Source organism: Rhinopithecus roxellana, chromosome 7 (genome assembly GCF_007565055.1).
Source record: "Rhinopithecus roxellana isolate Shanxi Qingling chromosome 7, ASM756505v1, whole genome shotgun sequence".
In the NCBI taxonomy this organism is placed as follows: Eukaryota; Metazoa; Chordata; class Mammalia; order Primates; family Cercopithecidae; genus Rhinopithecus; species Rhinopithecus roxellana.
Genome location: NC_044555.1, coordinates 81,481,143 through 81,496,759, shown reverse-complemented (window position 1 = coordinate 81,496,759; position 15,617 = coordinate 81,481,143). Strand labels below are relative to the sequence as shown.

Here is a 15,617-nt window from a genome sequence, read left to right as displayed (position 1 = left end):
ATGCTGTAACCCAACCACCTTGGGTATGTGTTCTCAGGACCTCCTGAGGCCGTGTCATGGGCCACAGTCACTCATATTTGGCTCAGAATGAACCTCTTCCAATATTTTAGAGTTTGGCTTTTTTCATCAACACATGTTATCTTTTCAAACTCTCAAGAATCTGGGGTCATTCTTGGTCACAAGTGTACACTGGCCTTCTGTTGGGGTACCGAGCTGTCAGAAACAATGAGAACTGTCTTTACAATTGAGCAGATGAGGGTACAGAACATAGAAATAGGACCTGCTCAAAGGCCTAGAGCAGCAAAGACCACAATATTATTCTTGGGGCAAATAGGTTGGAACAAAATCAAATGGTGACTGTCCCCTGTTTTTCCTAGTAACTTAGAAACAAGAACATGTCATCTGTTGTGGGAAATTCACTAAGTAAAGCTGCCCCTCCCGAAGCCACTACTGTTTGTTTTTTTTGTCAGCATTAAAAGCAGCAAACTATCCTAACTACATAAGCATACCGGATTTGGATGTTTAATTTCAACTGTCAAAAAAAAAAAAAAAAAAAAAAAAAAAACAGCAAAACTACTAATACTTTGTAACATAAACCCTAGACCACAAAGTGCCAGTGTTCAGAATAAGCCAGTCTCGGTAGGATGTGGCATATTTGTAGGAAACCACACCTAGCAACCAGAAATTTATTATGCCTCTGGCCCGTTTATTTGAAAAAGAACACAGTCAATGTTGAAGGAAACAAAATAAACTTACAGTGAAAATATATTTGTGGAGCAGTTTCAAGCCCTTGGATGTAGCTAGATTAGCATTACTAATTTACAAGCATTCCATTCTTACCCAGTCTTTTTATTATGTGCATATGGGGTCAAAGAAAATAAACATGAAAGTGGAGAAACCCAGACCTCAGTGCAACCCAACATTTGAAAACTCTGTGCCCGTGTTTTTTAAGTAACGGAAAACATGAAAAATTCCTCCTTATTGATAATACTTAGCCATTTCATATCTCCATTAACTCAAAGTTATCTGTCCACAAATACACACATTTTCCTTTCCCATCCTCTCAACTGCCCTCTCTAGGGCAGTCATGCAGAGCATGTTTGGCAATCTGCAGACAGTTTTGGTTGTTATAGCTTCATGAGGGTGCTACTAGCAACTAGTAGGCAGAGGCCAGGAATGCTGTAAAGACCCTCCAGGACACAGGACAACCTCCCACAACACACAATGATCCATCCTCAGCGTCCATCACGCCGCAGTGGAGAATCCCTGCCACATCCGGACATGGACAATGCCTTGTATTTCCAGAAGGGGAACGAGATGAGAGAGGTGTGAGGAAGACTATTTCCTGCCTCACTCAATCTTCCATCCTTACAGCAGAGCACACACTTGCAAACTGAACAGCTAGAATTAACTTTGCAATTCCTAACTCAGGACAGAATATTCCAGAACGTTGAAGCTAGTAAACTGCTTACAAACATTTACATGCAACTTCCAGAAACGTAAGGTTCCCAGAAATAATTTGTGGTTTGTGGATCAACCTTTGTTTAAAAGAAAAAAAAAAAGACAATTGCTACCAAGAAATAATAAACAACAGGTTCCAAAGTATTAAACACTGGGATCTGTCTCTTGTCCAGTTTCTGCATGACATCATTTTAACATGCTAAAATTAGTCAAGAAAGAACATTCTACATTTACTTTCATGAATCAGTAGAGAAACAGCTATTCTCACAGTTCATAAGGCATATAATCCTACACTGGAAAGCCAAAGACAGCATAGCTACAAATATTTAACATGTGTGATTATTATAAAGACAAGTATTTTTGTTCTTGCACACTTGCTCCCTCTTTTCTTTTTCTCTAAGAGATGAGATTTCGCTCTGTCACTCAGGCTGGAGCCCTTTTTGTTCTCTTTAAGGAAGTGGTGTACTCACAGGCTCGGTTCCGGGTTTTGTAAGTACAAGTGTAGAGGCTGCAGGGCCTCGTTGGCATGAATCCCGGAATCTGGAACTTTCTCCACAGCAATTTGCCTGGAGATGCTTGAAGAATGACCCTTAGGCTGTTCATCACCACCATCTTAGCTTGAAATCTTGATCAGTTCCCAGTTAAGTTGCAGGAACCTAATAACCTAGAGGGATGAGGGCAGAGGAGGGAAAGCTGTAAACAACAGAGACTTAAGATCATGGAGAAACCTCTAAGTAGGACAATATTCAGACTAGGAGTACACACCCTGAGGTGGAGGGAGGGAGGGCGGATGAGAGTTAACGGTTTATCCACTCTTGTTCCTCAAACTCATTGGTCCCCTCAGTGGAGGGCAGGGAGTGTCCTGAGGACTGACTCACATGCTTTGCGTTTCCCTCAGGGTTGGCAAATATTAGAAGTCCAGAGAAAAGCTTCTCTTTAGCCACAAGAATGAAAAAACTGTTTACAGTACAGTTTCTTAAAATAAAAAAAAAAAAAAAAAAAAAAAAAAAAAAACATTGCTCCAGGAAATCCCAGTTAATTATCCAGCATGGTATTTACATGTACGAAGAACTCCAACATTAAAGCTCCCTCCAGGCTGTCGGACTAAAAACAAACATCTGTATCTAGATTGCTTACAAAAACAAAACAAAACCCACGATACATCCTGCCAAAATAGTCCTGGGCAGTTTTGAAATCTGAGCTTAAATATAATCTATGACTCTTTGCCAATTTTTGGTGTAACACAATGGTCCTTGAACATGGGAAAACAGACAAAGTTAATCCTGAATTCTCTCTCCACCTTTCACATGGTCACAGTCAAAGTCTCAGAAGATGATGCTTTCCAAGGTATCCACTATGGTGTCCTGAAATTATGGTAATATTCACTTTGAACACCTTCCCCACCACAATACTGCTTCATCCATTTTCCCTGAAAACTATCCCTATTCCATTCTGAAATTTTGAAAAAAAAAATCAATTTTTCTTGGTTACACATTCATTCCACTACAGATTTAGAAGTGTTTAGTCTGAGTACTTGAGACACATTCAAACAGCTGTTCAGGACACCATCTGTGCAACCATGACTGTGGTGTGGCTGCAAGGCCATGTATTCTGGCCCTGCTAAGATCTCGGCCTCACATCTATTTGCACTCCTGCCTGCCCACCAGCTACGTGGGCTTCAGTTCTTCCAACTCCTTTCTTTCCCTCCATTCTGTGCAGATGCTCTTTTTTGTATTTTTCATAGAGACAGGGTTTCACCATGTTGGCCAGGCTGGTCTTGAACTCCTGACCTCAAGTGATCCTCCAACCTCAGCCTCCCAAAGTGCTGGGATTATAGCTGTGAGCCACTGAGTCTGGCTATCCCTGGTTAATTTTGTTTATTTTTTTTAGAGATGGGGGGGCAGGTCTCACTATATTACCTGGGTTGGTCTCGAACTCCTGGATTCAAGCAGTCCTCCTGCTTCAGGGCCTCGCAAAGTGCTGGGATTACAGGTGTGAGCTACTGCATCTGGCCAGGTTATAGTTTTGTGTGTGTATTTGTGTATATACATTTTTGAAGGGAGCATGTATGTCAAAATGTACCTTATTTAAGAGATGCAAATGTTTGACTCAGGATTTAAAACATGGACTGGTAATAAACTTTCAAGGGATTATCTTGATAGTGCCTTGAGCTAAATAATAGTGATATAGGAGTTGAGAAGAAATTACTTAGGCAGATAGTGAGGGTATGGGAGTCCTCAGTAAGGTTTTCCTTTTAATAAAAAGCAGCCCCCAAATCATTTTCTTTTCTAACAAAGAGAAGCCTGTAATATTGAGCTGCAGACATAGACAAGCAAGCTGGAAGCTTGCACAGGCGAATGCTGGCAGTTGTGCCAATAGAAAAATACTACCTAGGACTAGGCATGTTCAAAATGGTGGCTCCATCTTCTCTTTGCCAGCCAAGTGTACAGTAAGGAGCAGACAAGATGGCACTGGCCAAGTAGAAAGCCCTTTTGCAAAATAAGATTAGGGTGGGACGATCAGCCTTCCCACATGCTATGTAAATGTCACATCTGTTCGAACCAACCTGTGGCCCCTATGTAAATCAGACACCGCCTCCTCACGCCTGCCTATAAAATCTGCTGCAGTCTGCCACTTGTCCCTTTTTTGGACGCCTCTCTCACAAGAGAGAGAGTTGCTCTCCTCTCTCCTTTCTTCTGCCTATTAAACTTTCCTCTCCTTAACTCCATGTGTGTGTTCCAGTCATTAATCTTCTCGGGGTGAGACACTATACCCCAGAAAACAAAGACGCGCATTAGCACCCTGTTTTCAAATAACTTCCTTAACTGAATTAACGGAGCAAACTTAAAGAACAATAGGCCATTGGCAACTTCAATTTAGACTCTCACTCTGCTTTGTTTTTCTTAACAAAGAAAAACTTTATTATGGAAAACTTCAATTTTATACTAGTATAGTAAGAACACTATAATAAAACCACCTACATACCCAATATTCCATTTCAACCATCTGTTCATGGCCAATCAAGTTTTATTTATACTTCTCCTACCCCCCCTGCTATTTTTCCTCCCCAGCTTATTTTGAAGCAAATTCCCGGACATCCTATCAATTTATCCCTCATTATATTTCTGAAATCAAAGGACACTGATTTCATCTCCTCCTCAAACAATCAGCAGCAAGCCTAGCCACCTCCACCCATTCCCCTAAACTGCCTTTGAAAAACTCCTAACCTATGAGCTTTGGCGGAGATTATTTCACTACTAATTCCATCTCCTGCATGGTGTGGCCGGCCCCGTGTCTACCTAAACTCTTTCTTTACTACGATGCTGAAACCGCCTTTGCAAAATTATAACTGAGGAAATGATGACAGTGAATAAAATCAGACCTAACCAACTCCATCTTGCTTCTAACCTTTAAGCTGTCCTTGTTCATTCCTTGATGTAGGCCGAACTAACTTTGGGAAGGAATTCAGTTCATGGCTTGACTCTGAAACAAAATTGATAGCAGCCCTTTCCCAAAAAGACCCCCTTGTTGTCTGGGGACGAGTCTGCCTTTGCAGGACTAACAACTTAGCTAGTGGTTAGAAATTACAGTTTAGGGGTTGTGCAGCCTCTGGCTCCAAGAGTTTGAACCTCCCCAAATTGCTCCTTGGGATAACATCACTATTGTAAAACCTAAGATCAACGCTTGAGATATTTTGTAGACCCTGCACTCCATGGATCAGCTGACACCACCCAGACCCGTAATCTGGCTCAATCAGTTCTGCCATCCCACCCAGGAACAAAAGACAGCAGGAAAACCTGAGCAATCAGCCCTCCCCACTTCTCAAGCCCTTACTCGCAAAATTATCTTTAAAAATTCTGCTCCCTGGATGCTCGTGGAGACTGATTTGAGTAATAATAAAACTCCGGTCTCCCACACAGTCGGCTCTGTGTGAATTACTCTTTCTCCATTGCAATTCCCCCGTCTTGGTAAATGGATTCTGTCCAGGCAGCGGTTGCAATGCCATGGTCTGTCTTTGTGCTGCAGGTAGGAAGAATCCCTTGAGCGGTTACAATAATATGAACTGAAATGGTTAAGATTAATGCTTAAAGTACACCCTTAAATTTACGCAAGAATCTAGAACCCAAGGAGCAGGAAAAATAGTTGCTCAGTTACACTGTACAAGAAATTCAGCCGGGTGTGGTGGCTCACGCCTGTAATCCCAGCACTTTGGGAGGCTGAGGCAGGTGGATCGTAAGGTCAGGAGATCGAGACCATCCTGGCCAACCTGGAGAAACCCTGTCTCTATGAAAAACAGAAGATTAGCCAGGCATGGTGGCACATGCCTGTAGTCCCAGCTACTCAGGAGGCTGAGACAGGAGAATCACTTGAATCCGGGAGGTGTAGGCTGCAGTGAGCTGAGATCGTGCCACTGCACTCCAGCCTGGGTGACAGAGCGAGACTCCGCCTCAAAAAAAAAAAAAAATTAAACAAAACAAAAAAACAAGAAGTTGATGCTTTCTGTGGCTTCAAATGGTGCAAGCTATGAAAGCTCTCTGAAAAAGCTGCTAAGTGTTATATAAATATAAGTTATTATTACTCAAATTGATTTTGTTAAAATGCTACCCATTGTATAAATGCAGAAAGCTAAGAAAATAGTCATTTTGGATGACTTTTAATATCATTTTTTGTTTTCTTTTAAAGCCAATAAATATCCCCAAACAAACAATTGCAACTAATCAGGATTCCCTCTAATAAAACTGATTTGACATTAAAATGAAATTTCAAAACCTTCTAAAAGATATAGGGAAACCTCGCGTTAACTGTGCTTCCTTTCCATTGATTTCCAGTCCTGAACTGAAGCAATAGTGAGCGATTATCTCATGTCGAGCACTGGGCTTGTGTAAAGATGAAAAGATCATGCTCTTTCCCCATTCCCACAAGCTTGCAATCTACAAAGAAAAACTATTTAAACAAAGACTTCTTTTTTGTTACCTTTTCCAAAATTGTGATAAAGCATACATAATAGTTATCATTTTAACCAGCTGTAAATGTACAAATTCAGTGGCATTAAATACATTCATAATGTTGTGCAACCATCACCACCATCTGTACCCAAAACTTTTTCATCATCCCCAACATAAACTATGTACTCACTAAAGAAGAACTTCTCCTCTACCCCTTATCCCCTGGCAATCTCTCTTTTACTTTATGTCTCTGTGTATTTATTTGCCTATTCTAGGTACCTCACGTAAGTGTGATCATACAGTATTTGTCCTTCTGTGACTGGCTTATTTTACTTAGCATAATTAAACAGATATTTCTTTTCTTTTCTTTTCTTTTCTTTTTCTTGAGACAGAGTCTCGCTCTGTCACCTAGGCTGGAGTGCAGTGGCGTGATCTCAGCTCACTGCAACCACCACCTCCCAGCTTCAACTGATTCTCCTGCCTCAGCCTCCAGAGTAGCTGGGAATACAGGCGCCCGCCACCATGCCCGGCTAATTTCTGTATTTTTAGTAGAGACGGGGTTTCACCATGTTGGCCAGGCTGGTCTCGAACTCCTGACCTCGGGTGATCTGCCCGCCTTGGCGCCCCAAAGTGCTGGGATTACAGGCGTGAACCACCGTGCCTGGCCATAAGCAAATATTTCTTAATCAAAGCTGGACACGATGACGGCCTTGATTTAGTGCAATGAGAATATATGGTGCAGGGGCTCTAAGTTTCAGGAAAGGGTGGCATCTGAAAAATGTATCGTAGGAGAGAGATAATTTAACAGGGAGGCAAAGGCAGAGGGATGGACAGGGGAACCTTCCCCGATGATGAGGAGGTGGAAGGGGATGATTAGGCCCCAAGGCCGAAGAAAACAATTGGAGTCAAAATGGGCAGAACCTTAGGTTTACTCAATAAACAATTCCAGTGTCAGGGGAATATGGGCAAACAAGTGGAAAAGGCCTCCTTTCTTGCTCACAATCGAGTTAGAATGAGACATAGTAATTTTTGGGAGGATGATGGCAAGTACAATGCAAAGTCAACAGAAAGGATGTGTGGGCTCTGCCTTCAAAGGGAAGGTTGTGATAAGACAAGGCCAAGGGCATGGCCGCCAGCCAGGAGAGCTGTACAAACAGATGAGTGAACACACACCAGGCCAAGGCACAGGGTCCTGCACAAGAGGTTGTTAGGGGTGGGGGATGGGTCTGAGGCCTATTAGCATGGCACTCAGAGAAGTCTGGGAAATGACCCTTGACTCTGCTCCACAGAGAGCCATCCGGAAAGCACTGAGGCATGGCAAGCTGGGGCTGACGGCCAGGGCCATGGTCATGCCTTGAGGACTGCCCTGCATTCTGTAATCACACTGTCTGCACAACACCAAGGCTGGAGGCCAATGACGTCTGGCCTAGAGGAAGTTTCTCCTGTACATCCAGACTGACTCTCTAGGGCTAGGGGACAGGACTCTCTAGGACAGAGGGCCAGACTTCACCCTCACCTTCACCCTCTCGGTCATTCTCCTCCACACTCAGTGGTAGATTGCTTGTAGCGGTCCAAAAGTCTGAACCTCTATCTGTGCCCCAGAATGGTGCTGATCTCACTGCAGGGGACCCTGACTCTGAAGATTTTCTTTTTCTCCTTTAGACAAAACAAAAACAAAAACCCGCAAACCTCAAACTGGTTTTTCTGAAAGAAAGCCAAGAGTATTTCTGAACTTCCCATCATTCCAAGTCGGCTATTAATATTTGTCAACACACTGGCCAAGCAGATGCCCTGGGGATGCAGTAGGAGGTGGGGCTAGGTGAGGATTTGAGATTAATTTGGGGAATATGAACTTCCAAGAGACTGGAAGGCTTTGGATATTATTCCATGGGTACAGGATAAAGCAGTGATGGTTTCTGATGACTCTGACAATGGAGTACAGGATGGATGGGAGCAAGTAGAGCCAGGAAAGTCAGGGAGGAGGTGATTCCTTTAACCATCCTTCATTCAATCCATCACTCTTTTATTCTTTTTGTCATTAAGATATCAATTGAACATCTATTAAGTATGAAACATGGTTCTAGGTTCATTGGGGAAGAGAACAAAGCTCTTACCCTTGTGGAGCTCACATTTTAGTAGGGGATACAGGTAATAAACAATAAATGTAATACACAAGTCAGTTGTAGAGACAATTTGAATATGTCCAGTAAAAAGTGGAGCAGGGTAAGATGAATTTGGAGTGCCACTTGAGAGAGGGTGTTATATTTTTAAATATATTGCTCACAGGAGGCCTCGTTAAGAAGATAAAATTCGAGCAAAGGATTGGAGGAGGTAGGGGATTAGTTACATGGCTATCTAAAGGAAGGACATTTCAGGCGTGGGGAACTGCCTGGGCAAAGATCCTGAAGTGGGCGTATGCCTGGCATATTCAAGGGATAGTAAGGAGGTCAATATGGCAGGAGTAGAGTGAAATAGGAGGAAGGCAGTAGGAGATGAGGTTCACAGGTAATGGATGACAGATCAAGACTTCTGGGCTACTGCAAGGGTTCTCTTTCTCTAAGTTAGGGTTTCTCAGTCTCGGCACTATTGACAGTTTTGATTAGATGACTCTTGGTTGTGGGGGAATGTCATGTGCATTGTAGGGTGTTTAGCAGCATCAGTATTGGCTAACATCCAATAGATGCCAGTTCTACCCTATACCAGAGTTGTTACAACAAAAAAATATCTACAGACATTGCCAGATGTCCCCTGGGGAAGGGGAATAGGATTACCACAGGTTGAAAACCACTGCTCTAAGTAAAAAGAGGAGACAATGGAGGTTTCTGAGCAGAGCAGTAACATTTTATATTTACATACAGTAATTTACATTTTTAAAAGATCACTCAGGCAGGGTGTGGTGCCTCATGCCTGTAATTCCAGCACTTTGGGAGGCCCAGGTGGGAGAAGAGGATCACTGGAGGTCAGGAGTTCGCAACCAGCCTGGCCAACATGGTGAAATCACGACTCTACTAAAAATACAAAAGTTAGCCAGGTGTGGTGGTGCATGTCTGTAATCCCAGCTACTCGGGAGGCTGAGGCAGGAGAATCGCTTGAACTCAGGAGGTGGAGGTTGTAGTGAGCACTCCAGCCTGGCGTCAGAGTGACAGAGCGAGACTCCGCCTCAAAAAAAAAAAAAAAAAAATCACAGCATGTCTTATTGAAAATTGCCTTGGGGAGTAGAGACCGGGAGGAACAGGAAAGAAGTAGGAAGTAGGAAAGAAGTAGGAAAACCTTTTAGGGATAATCCAAGGCTTGAACTAATCCAGAGATGTCACAGTGGACGTGGTAAGAAGTGGTTGGATTTTTGATATATCTTGAATATACAGCCCATAAGATGTGAACGAAAAGAGTTAAGGATTACTGGAAGATTTTTGGTCTACACAACTGGAAAGATAAAGTTACCACAAACTGAGATAGGGGAGACAGTGGGAGAAACAGGTTTTGGGTGGGAAATAAGTAGGTCAGGTTTAAGCATGTGGAGTTTGAAGTGAAACTCCAATAATCCGAGTGAGAGAATATGAAGCACCGAACTGGGCAGTGACAGTAGAGTTGGACAGGGTGCTTGGTATTCAAGAGACAGCCATTGTGATTTTTAAAATGTAGGGTCTGTCACTCAGTTAAAGGAGAATAAAAGGAAGAACTGAAGGAAGACCTTATTTAATAGCTGGAGTGATGCTGGCAGTAGGACGAGGATGAATCCCTGTACAGAAAAATATAACTTGTCGGGCTGGGCACAGTGGCTCACATCTGTAATCCCAGCACTTTGGGAGGCCGAGGCAGGTGGATCAAGAGGTCAGGAGTTCAAGATCAGCCTGGCCAAGATGGTGAAACCCCATTTCTACTAAAAATACAAAAATTAGCCGGGCGTGGTGGCAGGCGCCTGTACTCGGGAGACTGAGGCAGAGAATTGCTTGAACCCAGGAGGTGGAGGTTGCAGTGAGCTGAGATAGTGCCACTGCATTCCAGCCTGGGCGACAGAGCGAGACTGACTCAAAAAAAAAAAAAAAAAAAAAAAAAAAAAAGAATCTGTCATGAGAAACAGGGAAGAGAAAGATGATAGCAGGTCATACCTCTAATCAAATTGGATGGTTTTTTTTTTTTTTTTTTTTTTTTTGAGACAAGGTCTCCGGGTCAGGTGCAGAGGCTCACACCTGTAATCCCAGCACTTTAGGAGGCCGAGGAGGGTGGATTACTTGATGGCAGGAGTCCCAGACCAGCCTGGCCAACATAGCAAAACCCCATCTCCACTAAAAATACAAAAATTAGCCGTGCATGGTGGTGCAAGCCTATAAGCCCATCTACTCGGGAGGCTGAGGCAGGAGAATCACTTGAACCCAGGAGGCAGAGGTTGCAATGAGCCGAGATCGCGCCACTGTACAACAGGCTAGGTGACAGGGCAAAACTCCGTCTCAAAAAAAAGAAAAAGAAGAAGGAGATGGGGTCTCTGTCACCCACGCTACAGTACAGTGGCATGATCTTGGCTCACTGTACCCTCTGCCTCCCACGCTCAAGTGATCCTCCCACCTCAGCCTCCCAAGTAGCTGGGACCACAGGTATACCACCACGTCCAGCTAATTTTTGTATTTTTGGTAGAGATGAGGTTTCGCCATGTTGTCCAGGCTGGTCTCGAACTCCTGGCCTCAAACGATCCACCCGCCTCAGCTTCCCGAAGTGCTGGGATTACAAGCGTACAGGCGTGAGCCACGGTGCCCAGCCCGCTAATCATATTGGATTTAAGGTGTCAATGGGACAGCTGAGAGGAGAGGTCTAGGAGAGAGTTGGCAACAGAGCTCTGGTGCTCAGGAGCGGTCAGGAAGCTACAGATAGAAAGAGAATCCCCTACTCCCAGCAGTTACAGGTGTATCAAGGGAGACTCACAAAAAGGAGCCATGAAGGATGCTGAGACTGAGAACAAACAGTCAAAGGCAATCAAGGAAGGAACAGAGCTTGGAAGGTCCAGGTGAGGAGGTTCCAGGAAAATCCAAGTAAACAGAAATTCAATTTAGCTAATACTAGATTGCAATACCTATAACAACACATAAGGTTATTTTTGTTCAGGCCTAAGGTCTATCCTCTCTGTTAAATTAGAAGTTATAGTTTATTAAGAGTTGGTTATTTAAACTTACTGCATTCATAAAACCCAAGTTTGTGAAACCAAAAATAATGTTTAACCATCAAACACAGCACGTAACAATCAACTAATACCATACATTACTGTATTTCATGGAGAATCTGTCCATACCTAAGTTTGTCCATAAAGATGGGTCCCTGGGCTCGATGGACTACAGGGGAGCTTTCTGTGTTATATGCTCTTTGCCATCACTGAAGATTTATGTATATCCTCGGATTTTGCTAACCTGCCCCTTAGCTGTTTTCCAGACTTAGAAATGTGTGGAAACAAAGATTCTGAAAGCCCTCAATGAATCATTCATAAATCTTGTATTTATTAAACGACAAGTAGCTTGAACTCTGCCTGATTAAGCCATTCATATGTAGGCAAAACAGAAAAAAAAAAATGTACTCTGACTAAAGGTTACAATTACATTGGAAAAAGTTCCTTCATTCTCAACAGATTGACCCTTCCTTTGATCACCTCTTGATTTCAAAAGGAAACAAGCCTTTTTGCAATTCCCAAATTAGAGATTATGTTGCAATATCTTGACTGAGAAAGCTCAGCTTCCCCCTCTCACCCACTTCTTCCCTGGGAGCATGATCCCAATGTGTGGTAGCCAAAGGTTTCAAAATATGTTTCTAATAATTGCCCAGTGCCACCAATGAGATGAAATGCATTTTCCCCTTTCCGTCCAATTTCCCAAATATTCATATTCATTCATTCATTCACTCACAATTCATTCAACCTTTACTGCGTTCCAATTGTGAGTGGTTGTAGCTTTTTGCCTGGCTCCAGGGAGAAGAGGGCAGGTGTGTACAGGCACAGAGAACGGTGCCCTTGCTGCTTTTGGCATTTCAGTGAATTCCAACCCTGGTGCTGAGGTTAAAAAAAAAAAAAGTACCTGAGTAAAAACTATTCCTAGAAAGCTTTATGGTTTTCCACTTCCAACATACCCAAGAAGAGTGGCCACTCCTGAGGGATGTGCAGGGACAATTCAAGGGTATGCTCTGGGGTAGCTTCTCTCACCACAGAAATAGGGCTACTTGTCTCCATACTCCAGCAAGACTTTTAAACAGCAGAGTGATGGCCAGATTATCAGTAAAGGAAGAATGGGAAGCAGAAAGCAATGCGGTTTTCACTGGTTAAGAGAGAACAAGTTCTTTTCAAACTAAAGTGTACATATCAACTCCCCATGTCTCTCAAACTCTCTCAGTGAAAATACACCTGAGGGAAGGGCACTGACACCAATATTAACCAATTGCCACAAGCCTCAGGGCAGAAGCATTTAACATTGAATGCCACAAGAATCACGAAAACCAACACGGTTTGTATTTGCAGGTTCCTCTCCTTCAGCTTTAGGGCTGAGCACAAAACAAAAAGGCCAGAAGGAACTGCAGAGCGAAGAAGACTCAGATTTGCCCGCATGGCACAATTGTGATGCTGATCCCCTATCTTGGGGGTGGGTGGCTGTGTCTCTCCACAGCCCCTAGCATAGTGGGCAGTGCGGCTACAATGCAGATCTGAGGGAGTCCCAGTTTACTGCGCCTCGGTTTCTGGAACCGCAACCTCAGATTTGTTGCCCTTACTCCCGTCTCTAGCTATTCACAGCAGGCTGGACTTTCTGGAGTTATTTGGATTCAACCAACCTTGGCAACCCTACCTACCAAGGAACTGCCCTCGCCCACCCCCTTTTCTCTAGAACAGCTATTATCGCGTCCTGTGCAAAGAACCTTAAAGGATGACAGCCGTTTGGTAACTCCCATAGTGGAGGAAGAGGGCTGGGGTGGGGGAGTTCGATACCCCATTAGGCCCCAGTACTCCGGGGCGCCCTGCTGGGACCCAGACAATACTCGCAGGATCAACAGCTCTCCTAGCTCCGAAACCCGGTGGGGCAGGGAGTCGTGGGAAGAATCTCGGCCCTGTCTGGATCGGCCTGCCCCTTGTCGCCCCACTCCTCTCGGGCACCCGTCCCTTACCTGAGCGTCTCTCCAGATCACGAACCTAGCCGCTCGCTAGTCTCCGGGGATCCGCAGCCTGCACGCCAGCCGATCAGAGCTACGTCCCCTCGTGCCCTGTTACGCCCCACATACTAGGGCCGCGCCCCTCAACATAGGCCACGCCCCCACCTGGCAGATCCACGCCCCACTACATCCGCACGTACCGCCCTGGTCACGCCTGCCCAAACCGTGCCAGTCTCTGCCCTCCACCCTGGCCGCACCCCTTTAGCTACAGCCACGCCCCTCTCGCCCGGGCCACGGCCCCATTCACCCCTGCTCCCTCCTGACCACGCCTCTACGCTCCGCCTGGGCTCGTCCCTCTAGCCTGGGCCACGCCTCTGAGCCCCGCTCTGGCCCCGCCCCCGAATCCCCCCGCGGGATCACTCCTCCCTCCTCCTGCTCGCCGCTGGCCGCATTTGTGGATTGAAACTAGACCTGAGGCTCTAGAGCCTTATCTAAAAAGTGACTTTCCCTCGGTTCCTCCCATCTCCAAACACCACGACTTTATGTGCTGGGAACAGGTGACTCAGTAGGGAAACAAACAATGCACGTGTCCTTTCCCGCTAGTTTTCATGTCTAATTTACCCGAGTTTCTTTAAGCCAGTTTTTATATCCTCTGAACTCGAACTGTGGACCCGTGTTCCTTCCAGCCCAATTTTCATATCCTCTAAAGCAGAACCGTGGATGTGTTCCTTCTAGCCTCTTAGCCGACCTTAAATGCTAGGGCAGATGAGTGGAAAAAAGAGAATTCCTCTACTGCCTGATGTCTCCTCCAGATGGCCTTTCCTAGGCACCCAGTGCCCCGTTGCTGCTGAGGGCCCGTGAAGACATCACCCCCGCTTTGTGCTTTGAGATTCCTCTGCTATCCTTCTTCCCTCCATTTACAACTCTGGGTCCACGTGAAAAATGTGAAGAAGCTATAACCAGCTTTCTTCCCCTGTGTACAGACATCTCTGCCTCATTCATGCAAATTTCATTTATCGAGTACAAGCTCCCCTGACAAATAAGACAAACCTCAAGGAGCTTACAGTCTGAAGTTGCCCCAACTTGGGTTTGGATGAGAAAATTGGGGAAGATGTGGCAAAAGGAGTTGGTAATCTCAGGTCTTCTTGACCCCATTAGTAGGAATATTTTGGGGCAGTAAACATAGGAAGTCACTTTTATAGTATTTAGTACATTTCTTTACACAGTAAATTACCAATAAATCTTAACTGAATATCTACTTTTCCACATGTATAGAAAGATATAATTTGCCCCCTTTGTAGAAGTAAAATTTGCTACTTATATTGCTTCATATGCCAATAATAAAGATTTTATAATCACACAGTTCTTTTTTCTTCTCTTCCCACCCTCCCTTGCATTTCTGGCTTGAAGACAGTGAGAATATTCAAAATGTTGGGCTAGAAAGAACACAGAGAAAAGAATAACTTTCAACAGAACACTTTCATTATGCTCACCCTGACCCTGAGAACTCTGCTTCATTTATAAAATGTTTCAACTGTCAGTCATTTTTTGCCTGAAAAATGAATCCACAGAAACTGGTCCAAATACAGCCTATATAAATTACTGAGTTGATCTTTATACAAGTAGTTCTACCTCACCGTCTTCCACAAATGATTTGAGGCAGCTTACTAAAATATAGACATTACTAGATTTAAAAAATAGGGGAAGGAACCAAGGAAAGGAGAGCTTAATGGAAGGAGAATGATGTGGCCAATGATAAGATTAACATTTAAGTTTGCACTCCATCAGATCCAGACAGTTGTCAGAATTAGACCAGAAATTTGACCCTAGCTAAGCTATAGAAAAGAGGAAATAACAATCATTTTGAGGTTTTTACTGTTCATAAGATAAAAACTGGCTTTTTTTTCTTTTTTTTTTTTGAGACACAGTTTCACACTTGTTGCCCAGGGTGGAGTGTAATGGTGCGATCTCAGCTCACTGCAACCTCCGGCCCTCGGGTTTAAGCGATTGTCCTGCCTCAGCCTCCTGAGTAGCTGGGATTACAGGCATGCACCACCACGCCCGGCTAATTTTGTATTTTTAGTAGAGACGGGGTTT

At 44.2% G+C, this 15,617-nt stretch overlaps 1 protein-coding gene across 2 annotated transcripts in view; it reads right to left on the bottom strand.

The window, feature by feature from the left end:
- CA5B (carbonic anhydrase 5B) overlaps positions 1 to 13,660 on the bottom strand; it is a 54,274-nt gene extending 40,614 nt beyond the window's left edge. Inside the window, exons 1-3 of one of the 2 annotated variants that reach the window (XM_030933602.1) lie at positions 13,536 to 13,634; positions 12,293 to 12,435; positions 1,932 to 2,125 (exon numbers count right to left, since the gene is read on the bottom strand). In XM_030933602.1, the coding sequence (XP_030789462.1) occupies positions 1,932 to 2,073 (142 nt within the window). In that variant the 5' untranslated portion in view covers positions 2,074 to 2,125; positions 12,293 to 12,435; positions 13,536 to 13,634. Of the gene's footprint in view, positions 1 to 1,931; positions 2,126 to 12,292; positions 12,436 to 13,535 lie in introns of both variants that reach the window. The other variant, XM_030933601.1, reaches the window with a different exon arrangement.
- Positions 13,661 to 15,617: the final 1,957 nt, after the last annotated feature.